At 44.5% G+C, this 11380-nt stretch overlaps 1 protein-coding gene across 9 annotated transcripts in view; it reads left to right on the plus strand.

The window, feature by feature from the left end:
* The window catches only part of cdc42bpab (CDC42 binding protein kinase alpha (DMPK-like) b), an 80272-nt gene extending 68956 nt beyond the window's left edge, over window positions 1–11316 (plus strand). For 5 of the 9 annotated variants that reach the window (XM_067573399.1, XM_067573404.1, XM_067573406.1 and 2 more), the window contains 14 exons: window positions 651–732; window positions 838–1057; window positions 1487–1549; window positions 1736–1989; window positions 2230–2354; window positions 2486–2700; window positions 2797–2894; window positions 3180–3264; window positions 3506–3629; window positions 4146–4263; window positions 4799–4916; window positions 5022–5179; window positions 6096–6170; window positions 7765–11316. In XM_067573399.1, coding sequence (XP_067429500.1) covers window positions 651–732; window positions 838–1057; window positions 1487–1549; window positions 1736–1989; window positions 2230–2354; window positions 2486–2700; window positions 2797–2894; window positions 3180–3264; window positions 3506–3629; window positions 4146–4263; window positions 4799–4916; window positions 5022–5179; window positions 6096–6170; window positions 7765–7896 — 1867 coding nt within the window. In that variant the 3' untranslated portion in view covers window positions 7897–11316. The remainder of the gene's footprint in view (window positions 1–650; window positions 733–837; window positions 1058–1486; window positions 1550–1735; window positions 1990–2229; window positions 2355–2485; window positions 2701–2796; window positions 2895–3179; window positions 3265–3505; window positions 3630–4145; window positions 4264–4798; window positions 4917–5021; window positions 5180–6095; window positions 6171–7764) is intronic. The other 4 variants (XM_067573405.1, XM_067573408.1, XM_067573407.1 and 1 more) reach the window with 2 other exon arrangements.
* Window positions 11317–11380: the final 64 nt, after the last annotated feature.

Below are 11380 nucleotides of genomic sequence, written 5' to 3' on the forward strand. Positions count from 1 at the left end.
AGTTGATTCATTTATTAGTTGATGGACAGAAAATTAATCAGTAACAATTATTTTGACAACTGATTAATTATTCCATCCTTCGGCTCTGGCTTTTCATGTATGAATATTTGCTGGTTTTCTCTGATAGTAAACTAATTATCTTTGGCTTTTGGACTGATGGTAGGAAATTTAATGGCCATTTGTCACTATTTTCTGACATTTTATTGATCAAATAATTACTCAACTGCAGAAAGATCAATAATGAAAATAACCTTTTTATTATATTTACATGTCAACTAAATATCCTGAACCTTCAGTCCAGGATGATTTATTGTTTGAAATGAAGCAGTAGAAGATGTTAACATACTGTAAATCAGAGCTGAAACTAATGATTATTTTTATTATTGATTAATCTGCTGATTATTTTCATTTGGTTTCTAAAACATCAAGAAACAGTAAAAAGTGCACATCAATCCAAGGTGACGTCTTCAAATGTCTTGTTTTGTCCAACCAACAGTTCAGAAAATCAAAAATATTCAGTTTACCTGCAAACATCAACTTAAACAATCAATAACCGATAATCAAAACAGTTGCTGATTAATTTTCTATCAATCAACTAATCAGTGAAGGGATCCTGCATGTCTAACCTTCGACCTCATTCTTTCATCCAGGGACGAAGAATTTTCAGTCAGTTCTGTCCTGGCCTCTGATGTCATCCACGCCAGCCGCAAAGACATCCCCTGTATATTCAGAGTAAGTTCTATCTAATAGTGCCGCATCAACAGCTAAAAACAACAGAAACGCGCCTTAACGTGACGTTTCACAACCCTCCCTCCGTCCCCCCGTCCTCTTCCTCAGGTGACGGCGTCCCAGCTCTCTCCCTCCAGCAGCCACAAGCCCTCCATCTTGATCCTGGCCGACAGCGACCAGGAGAGGAACAAGTGGGTGGGTCTCCTCAACGAGCTCCACCGCATCCTCAAGAAGAACAAGCTCAAGGAGCGATTCGTCTACATCCCCAAGGAGGCCTACGACAGCACGCTGCCGCTCATCAAGACAACACAGTCTGCTGCTATCATAGGTGGGCGTGAAAGACGTGAAATACACGCGAGCTCGGAGAACAGATGCACTGACCAAACCGAATTTACTGCATCTGTAAATCCGCTGCTGCTCATCAAGATCCCAGATGTACACACTCTCCTTTTATCATCTAATCTTTACCGTGTCATCATCTGAAAGATAAATAGCTCCTTGTTTGTGTATTTTTAGCTTAGCTGTTCCAGATACAGCTGAATCTTTGTCTGACATCGTTATGGCCTTTGTGGCTCCAGGCTGAATTCATAAGACAACCAATTAGAGCCGAGAAACCCTCTGTGCTCGGCGGTTCAGCGCCCACTGTGTTATGAAAATAGAAGTTAGCAGATTGGAACATTTTTTGCGCAGAATGCCCTTTTCTGTCCCCTGTCTGGCTCTGAAATGGTCGTCTCTTTTTATTTGTTTTGCTCCTCAGATCACGAGCGTGTCGCCCTGGGCAACGAGGAAGGCCTTTTTGTCATCCATGTCACCAAAGATGGTAAGATCCGCTTGGAAGCTGGGCGCCCAGTTCTATGTCCTTGTTTTTTGTTTTGTTAATGCTGTTTTTAGATGTGTTTACATAGATAGAGAAGGAGGATTGATGATCTGTCTCCAGATCTGCTTCTGTTCTCTTCTCATGTGTTTCCTCGCTCACTCCGGCCCCTCTCCCTCCATCCATCCTCAGAAATAATCCGGGTGGGGGACAACAAGAAGGTGCACCACATCGACCTGATCCTTCAGGAGCAGCTGCTGGCCGTCATCTCCGGCAGGAACCGTCACGTCCGTCTCTTCCCCACACAGGCCCTGGACGGCCGCGAGACCGAGTCCTACAAGCTAGCTGAGACAAAGGGCTGCCAGACCATCGTCTCCGGCCCCGTCCGCAACGGCTCGCTCACCTGCCTCTGCGTGGCTATGAAGAGACAAATCATATGTTACGAGGTCAGAAAACACTGACTAACTTATCTTTGCACACAACCAACAACAGTTTCACTCATTCACCGGGAAGCTGTCTTCTGTAACGGCTCCAAAAACAACAGTCATTAAGAGACTGTTGCTAATTCTCTTCTTATCTTCTTGAGCCAAACACGTTCCTCCATATCTAAACTGCTATCTCCATTCATAGGAACCTACATTTATACAACAACATTTTTAAAAACCAATTTGTCTTCTGCACTCCAGGTGAATAAGAGCAAGGCACGCCACCGTCGGCTGCGAGAGCTGCAGGCCCCGGGGCCCGTCCAGTGGATGGGTCTGCTCAGTGAGCGTCTCTATGTGGGCTATCAGTCCGGCTTCACCCGCTACAGGTACTCTACCTGTTTATCAACTGATTTAAATACACTAGAGATGTTCCTGTAGTGGTTTTGAGTGTTCTGCTTTTTCTTATTAAAAGAAATCTCAATCTAATAAATCTTGACTTTGTGTTGTCTGATCACAGTGTCCACGGTGACACGTCCCCGGTCAACTTGCTCCACCACGAGGACCACACACTGGCCTTCATCCCCCAGCAGAGCCTGGACGCCCTCTGCGCCGTGGAAATTTCCAGCAAGGAGCTGCTGCTGTGCTTCAGCGCCATAGGAGTATATGTGGACTCTCAGGGCCGCAGGTCACGTCAGCAGGAGCTCATGTGGCCAGCTGTGCCCAACGCTGCCTGTAAGTGTAGAAATTAATTCATACAGTAATGATATATAGGTGTTGCAAAAAAATACCTTACCAAAGAGATTTTAACTTGATCTTTTATTTCTCCAGGCTACAACGCCCCCTACCTGTCACTGTACAGTGAGAACGCTGTGGACGTGTTTGACGTCAACACCATGGAGTGGATCCAGACCATCCCACTGAAGAAGGTGAATGCTTTGAATGTGACATAATTGCAGCTTCAGCAGAAACAAGAAGAAATGTCAAGTGAATGAAGCATCTTTGGCTCCACCTGGTGGATTAAATGAATGATTTCTATTTGCCTTGTCACCGTAGTAACCTGGTTTTATTCTTTCTTTTTGTTTCTTTTGGAACATCAACAGATGAATAAAATCCAGATTTTTAAGTTTACATAAATTCCTTGAAAGAAACAGATGAGTACATTTCAGTTATTGAAAATGTATTGATGATGGATTTCTTTGATTTCTCTGCAGGTGCGACCTCTGAACATCGACGGCTCTCTGAACCTGCTGGGGTTGGAAACAGTCCGGCTGATCTACTTTAGAAACAAGATGGCTGGTAAGAATTTACATGTGTGTTGTGTGTCTGGATCAGTCAGCAGGATATGTAGCTGTTGAGACAGTCAGTAGCAGAGTCTAAACAGTTGAATGGAAATGTGTCTTCTGTTCCTTATTTAATGCATCGTAGCAGAAAAGCAAATTAAGTCGCTGTAGAAGCTTAGATGTTATTCTCAGCCACTCTGTGTGTACATTCGCAACACTCTGTAGTCGCTGATGGAAACTTTCTTGTGATCTCCCAGAAGGTGATGAGCTGGTCGTTCCGGAGACGTCAGACAACAGCAGGAAGCAGATGGTGCGCAGCATGAACAACAAGAGACGCTTCTCCTTCAGGGTGCCAGAGGAAGAGCGACTTCAGCAGAGGAGGTAGTTCACCAGGCAGCACGTTGCACTGTACACCAGGAAGGTGTTTTCACAACCTGTGACTGAAGTTTCTTGACAGTTTTTCCAGCGGTTGTAATTCTTTTATTAGGGTCGCTCTTCTTATCTGTATTATTTTAGTTTTTAAATGTTTCCAGCTTGTGTTTTTATGTGCAACAGCTTATAACTTCATTTTGTTGTCTTTCCCTTGGACTTATTAGCAATCGAATAAGCATCACTGCTTTTAACTTTTATCTTCATCGTCCCTGTATTGTGTTATTCATCACTTTTTATGTGCTTTAATGTTGCAAAAGCTTATAAAATGTGTCAGCTCATTAAACAAAATATACGGGGGAAAGACTGTAACAGTGGATAAAAATAAATTAGTTTTGTAGTAAACTCTAAAATCATCATCAACATCACTTCTACAACAGCCTCAGTCTGACTCTGCTGCACACATCTGCACCTGCACTCGTTCCTCTACTCATGTTTTTGTTTTTGTTTGTGTGTGTGTGTTTCCAGAGAGATGCTGCGAGATCCAGAGATGAGGAACAAGCTGATCTCCAACCCCACCAACTTCAACCACGTGGCCCACATGGGACCAGGAGACGGGATCCAGATCCTTAAAGACCTGCCTATGGTAATACACACACACACACAATACACATAAACATGAAGTTATAATATATTACACAAGTGAAAACCAAGCATGAAATATGCACATTTTTAAACACAGACACAAAGACATAAACATATAGAAACAGTTGTGTGTAGACGTGCTGCTTGTACAGAAACAGTGTCTGAGAGTCCAGCATGTTGTTCCCATATTATAACCTGACTGAGTAGAATCACATAATAAACCCACAGTCACATTCCTTCACTGATTCCCTCCACCTGACCTGTTGTGCATATGCATCAAAAGTCACATTAATGTGTTTTATGGAGACTATGAATGCATGTTTTCCTGCCTAACCCTCAACGGTCAATCACATATAGGCTACATCAGTGTTGAGTTGTGTGAGCATGACACCTGCGTGACATATTAGTGTGTATAACTGTGCACCTTCCTCACTCCTCACTCCTCTCCTCTCCCCTGCACTGCACTCTGCCTTGTGCGTGTGTGTGTGTGTTTGTGTGTGCGCGTGCGTTTTTTTTTCTGTGCGTGTTTAAACCAGAACGTCCGTGTTCAGGAGAGCCGCGCAGGCTTCAGCGGTTCAGTCAGCATCCCCTCCATCACCAAGAACCGGGCCGAGCCGGGTCGCTCCATGAGCGCCAGCAGCGGACTGGGCATACGTGAGTAACAGCAGCTCATGAAACCTCTTGGAACCAAAACCCACTGTAGTCAACGTCATCCCTGCAGGACAGGACTGACTTCCTCCATCTGTCCTCCTTTCTCAGGCTCGTCCTCCCAGAACGGCAGCGCCCTGCGCAGGGAGCTGTCAGGAGGCAGCTACGGATCCAAACGCCAGACCATGACCTCTCCCTCCGAGAGCTCCCTGTCCTCTGGAGGAGGCATGGACTGTGGTGACGCTCCCCTCTCACAGTTCGACAGAGAGGTCAGTACATACATCCACACTTCTTACACAGCTCCATACGTCGTTGACTCTGTACTTATCACTAAAAAGATTTGATCAGGAATAAGAGAGGACAGTTTAGGACTGGTTGGCCTTACTGGGAACTAAACCTCTAATCTTGTCTTAATTGCACACTCCAACTTTAATTAACTAATTGGACACATTGTTATAGATTGAATGCAGAGCTTTGTCCAAATACAAATCATGATTGTGTCCTTGCCATGTGATTGTAGTCATTTAGAAATGAAATTATTTGCTGAAAACGGATCACGTTGTTCCCCATTGAAAGAACTCCTCCCTCTATCCCATCCGTCACAAACATCCCAGCCTCTGCGTGCAGGACTCTCACCCCCATCCCACGTGTCCGACCGATTGGTTAGCTCCCTGTGATGTCATACTTCTGCAGCAGCGATTGATAGTGAGGCCTGTGGCCTTCTCCTCTTACCCACAAATGTAGAGACAGTCTTTAGGCTTAGTTTGGGTTAGTTGTTGCCTACACTGTTTATCACGTCCCTTTAACAGCCTGTACAAGGAATTAAGACCTTGAATTGTTAGAATGACTCCCTGTGTCGCTTCCTGTTTAGTAGAACATAGTTCACCCATAGATCACATTTTCAGTTGCGTTGCATATGGAACTTCATCTCAACATTGACTGCGGTAGCTTTTGCGGTTATGGGCAACTTCTACCCCCATCCACCCACCCCTCCTCAAACCACCCGCCATCCTTCCTGTGGCTCCCCATCCTCATGGCCCTTAGAGCCCGGACGCTGTCAACTCCATTTTGCCCCATTTCTCGCCTCCCTCCACCCTCATCCAGCTGCGCCCCGCCCTCCCCTGCCCGCCCCACCCCAGCATGTTGTCTGTGGGCTGGGCGCTGAGTCTGAACTCTCCTCTGCAGTGGCAGGCAGTCTCACCGTCGGAGAAGACCCCCGATCTGAAAAGGGCTTTAAGGACCCTGCTTAGTAAGATGAAGGTAATGTCAACAGCTGCAACGACTTTGCACCCAACACACAACTGAGAGCACTGTGTCCACATGGAAACTGTATTATTTGTGTATTCATAAGCACACACTCACAGTATCATGACAACACACAAACACACACACGTTGTCATGGCCCCTCGCTGCACCATTTCAGCCCCGTCACATCTGCAGCGTCTGATGCTTGTCACATCTTTCACCGGAGCATCAGATGCACGATCAGCCTGTTGTTCTTAGTTTGTGGTTGTGCTGCGCTGATGGAACAGTGCAACACTGCTGCTGCTGCTGCCGCTGCTGCTGCTGCTCAGACATTTTTGCATACTTTTTCCCATCTCTGCCCACTCAGCCAATCACAGAGCACGTCTGTTTCCATACGGCTCCCTGGCGGCCCGCCCATGTTTATAACCACGAGCTGTCCAGCTCAGAGCACAACTAGGCCAGAAGAACATAAAATATGTACGCTGTGTAGTCTGTGCTCACCAGGATCTTGCAATGTTCTCTTTCTGTAGCGATGCAAAAACACTCCTCCCAAAATCATTATAAATGAGACTGATTGGATACTAGAACCAGAGCGATACAGAAGAACAGCTGCATAATTACAAGGAATCCTGATGCACATCTGATTAGTCAATATGGGCGAACACATTTTGTAACAGACAAATATTTGACTCAGTGTAGCAGGGCAGTGCTCACAAAACACAATCAGAACCTGCACTGAGTTTTTACTGCGTGACAGAAAAAGAAACATCCGTCACTGCCCATCTACACTGACCCCTGTGTGTGTGTGCGCGCTTCATCTCTTCTAGCTTACATGACAAGCGTTGAGTGTGTGTGTTTTTTTTGTTTTCTTGTTTTTTTTTTATGTAGCTCTGCAGTCTGTTTTGCTTGTAGCTGTAGATGGTAGAAATGAGACAGTAGGATGACTTTGCTCTTTGGTATTTACAGGCCAAACGTGTTTGTGTGCAAGTTTAGATGCAAACCGGAGACGACTGCTGTACATCAAACCAAATCTACTCACTGAACTGGAAAAAAGATGAATCCATTCAGCACATGAGATCATTATAAATCTGAGTTCATTATCACTGAACTGGAAAAACACACTGAACCACACATGTCAGCATCCATCTGGAGGATCGTGTGTTTTGGGCCAAATTCTGTCTCGTACAGTGAAATAGATATAATTATTATTATTATCACTCATATAAGAGTAATGCAAAGTCATACTGTATGTGATATATAGTATGAGGGTGAACCCACATCCCTCCCCCCCTCATCTGCCCTGCTGCATGTTTGTTTTCCTCCAGCTGATCATTTCTGGTCAATTGAGCCGTTCATCTGCTGATGAAGTGGAATGTAGTGGAAGACGAGGTGGTGGGGGGGGGGGGCTCCATCCCAAACAGCATATTACCAAGCAGAGACCACCTCAGTTAAACATAGTGGTATTTGTAATGTTATATGATACAACTTATAAAATCTAACATATGTATTTTTTTTCTTCCTGTCCCTTTATTTTCTTTCCTAAACTTCACCCACTTTCTTCATCTCCAACTCCCTCTTTCCTCCTCTCCTCTCCTCTCCTCTCCTCCAGGACTCGGACTCCCCCCGTCACTCCACGGCCTCCAACAGCTCCACCTTCAGCAGCCCCCCAAGTCCGGCCTCCCCACACAAGACCAAGTCCCTGTCCCTGGAGAGCACAGACCGGATGGGCTGGGACACATGAGCCCCGCCAGCCGCCCGCCCAACCCCACCGACCAACCGACCGACAGCACAGGACTCCAAACCCTCCACCTCCACCTACTACTCCACCGCGGCCTCTCGCATCCTTTCTGAAATATTTCCCCTCACTGCCCAGAGAACTGCACCTCCTGTCTGCCGCTGCCCCCCCCACCCCCAACCCCACCTCCCCACCCCTACCTCCCCGCGCACCTCCCCGATGAACATTTGTCCCACCTTTAAACAACCTCGATCTGTCTCAGCGTACTTCCAAGTCGGGGCACAAAGAAAGTGTCGTCTTTTTTTGAGGGAAATTCTTGGGGGAGAAGTTATCATAAATTAGTGGTGGTGTACACGTGGGTGCTGATGATTGAGGGTGCAAATGTGTGTGTGTGTGCGTGTGTGTGTGTGTGTGTTTGAGAGAAGCTGTATGCGCTCGCCAGCGTGTGTGCATGTGTTTATTCAGAAAAGGGCATATGATTATAGGAATGACAACCTCCCCTCTCGGCTCTTTCTGCCACCAAGCGAAGCGTCATCGACACGACTCCGCTCACAGCACTTGATGCCCCCCCCCCCATCCCCCCCCCCACCTGTTGAGACTCAAAAACCTCACCGTGCAACAACAAAAAGAAGAGGATTACTATTGAAAGAAAATTATTTGTACTTGTACATAGGACCCTTTGGGTTTTAGGGGACAATATTTTAATTTATTTATCAATCTTAGACAGGAAAGGGAGGTTTGCTTCACGGCCTGAAGCAGACAGGTGGAGTTTAAATGCCACAGCTCCTCACTTAACTCTAATGCTTTCTCTTTGGGTGTCAGAAGCTGCGTAAATTGAAAATGTTAAAAAAAAAAAAAAAAAAAAAAAAAAAAAAGAGCGAGAGAGAGAAAGGAAAGCAATGATTTTTTTTTTTTATTTTGCTCATGATACTAAGTGCAGTGACTTTATAATATTTTCAGCAAACAGCTACAAAAACAGCATTAATAAGGCATCATCACAGCTGCTCTGTGCTACTCTCTTCCTCATTGGTCCAGTGCGAGCGACATCATCCAGCAACCCTGGACGTGTCCTCTGTTGTAGCGTAGACGTTCCACTTTGCTGTACAACCAAACTGACCAACTCACAGATTCCCATCACAATAATGTACATAGGTTCAAAGTAGAGAGTAATATATGATAAGGAAAATACTATAGAGAACTACACGGGAAAGAAAAAAATCCTCTTTGACTTATATTTTCCTTTGTTTGTTTTGAGTGATTTGGGGTTGTATTCACACAAAAGCCATTTTTAAACCACTTTCCAGTTTTCTTTTTTTTTTTTTTTTTTAATTGATTGATTTTAGATTTGTTTTTTATCGTATGTATGACACGCATTGTGTGTTTCTTTTTTTTTTTCTTTTTTTTTCCCTCTCTCCCCCACACTCTGTTGGCATTTGAGTGAATCAACTTGTGTATGGATTGACACTACTGCCCGTACTGTAGAGTGAACACATGCATTTATCACAGAACCTCCTACCTACCGCACATGTATCCGCACACTGAGATGGTGTTTTTATGCAGCAAATGCCTTGTCCTGCTCCTCCTCTGACTGTCAAGAGGCGAGAGCTGTGATCGCTTAATCAACAAGTTAACGTGTGTGTGTGTGTGTGTGTGTGTGTGTGTGTGCGTGTGTGTGTGTGTGTGTGTGTGTGCGTGCGTGCGTGTGTGTTTCCAAATCCGCTTTGGTAACTGTAGGTCAGTCCTTCTAATCAGCTCGATTTAACCAAAAATGGACAAAAAGAGGGAGACTTTGTGACTTTATATTGTCCTTCTCACAGCCTTTTGCTTATTCTGAAGAATGTTTTGATTATTTGTTCATTTAAAAATAAAAAGCTCTCGATTCAACAACACTAAAACAAGAATGTAAAACACTACAACGAACCGCTTCGGTGTCAAATAACTGACCCGCAGATGAAATAACATCAGTGCTCGACTTCCCCTTCCAGGCGGTTTTTCTTTGGCGGGATGGAAAAGGCCTCTGATAAGAGTGTTTTACGGTGCGCGGCATTCACAGCCAAAAAGCCTGTTACCTCTGTTCATCTCTGATTCTGCTCCTTCAGTTTTTACACACACACACAAAGATCATCAAGCTGCGTTTTTAACTGGAGGAAATAGCTCATTCGAGGCAGAACATGGTCTATTTTGTTCTGGAACAATGTGCACGGAGCTGTAAACTGTCCTTAAAACACTAACTTTAACGTGGTTATAATGTGGTATTTATCTGTTAAGAAGCAGCATAACTGTACTCTAATACAGACAGAGGATCACACACGCAATCTTCGGGTCAGAATCCTCCAGTTTGTTGTCTTGTTTGTTAGAAAGGGAAACAAAAGCTCTAATACTTCGGTGGTCATTCCTGCCGATTCCCCTGTTGACACACAAGTGGCTCCAAACAGCCCATTCCAGATGTTTTTCTTTTTTTTTAAGTATTCCATTTTATATAAAGAGAGGGAGAGAGAGAGAGAGAGAGGTTTGGAGCGCCACGGTGCGACTAAGCTGGTTTAATTCCAAACGAGCACCTCTTAAGAAACCGTTTAAGCTATCGAGTCTCCTTAGTTCCTGCTGGGGTTTATCTGTAGAATGTATTAGCTGGGGGTGAGGACACTGTCTTAGCCGGGTGTTTTATTGTACAGAAAAAAAGTGATCCCAGATATCCCAGTTTTAAAAAGGAGAGAGGAAGAGAAACTCAGGAAAATGTCAGAACCAATGAATTCTTTTTCATTTTGATGAAAACGAGCGTGTTTTAAAAAGAGTTTTGTTTGACGGATGGTGGATGAGCAGGAGTGAGTGAAGCAGAGATGAGTCTGGCTGTAGTTGTAGATGTGACCCAGGGGGGGAGGGGAGGGGGGGAAGGGAACGGGGGAGAAAAAAAACAAAACAGGGTGGTGAGGACTCAGACAGGTGTTGATGAAATGGTTTCAGGGGTGAAGGGTGACAGGTGCTTTGATGGCTGAGGTGCCACAGTGGAAACATTACAGAGGAAAGAAAATCTCGAAAAATTCAAACGCCTTTGCATTTCAGTGAGGTCTTATCTACAGTACCTTCTATATTATTTTGCTCTTTCATATCATATTACACTTTGTTTTTGTTTTTTTTCTAGGATTGCTTTGTAATAATTTGTACAGTTTTGCATGTTATAGATGTAATCATTTTTGTTTTCGGTTTGTTGTTTTACTTGGACTTGCTCCTTTTTGAACGGTTTGGGCGTTTTACTGAGGATAACCCACTACAGGTGATGTAGATTCTTTTTTGCACAAAAAATATTTAAGGTGTAAGGTCAAAACAAAAAATAATGTATGGAACTGGCTGCCACACTTATGTGGAGAACTCATTATATTAACCTGACTCCGATGTATTTCAATAAAGCGGAGGGCTGTTACAAATACAGAGCCAGTGTGTTACTGTGTGGTCATTTCTTCTGCAAAAAAAACCCAAACACATCTTTGTCTGC

Source organism: Thunnus thynnus, chromosome 18, assembly GCF_963924715.1.
Source record: "Thunnus thynnus chromosome 18, fThuThy2.1, whole genome shotgun sequence".
In the NCBI taxonomy this organism is placed as follows: domain Eukaryota; kingdom Metazoa; phylum Chordata; class Actinopteri; order Scombriformes; family Scombridae; genus Thunnus; species Thunnus thynnus.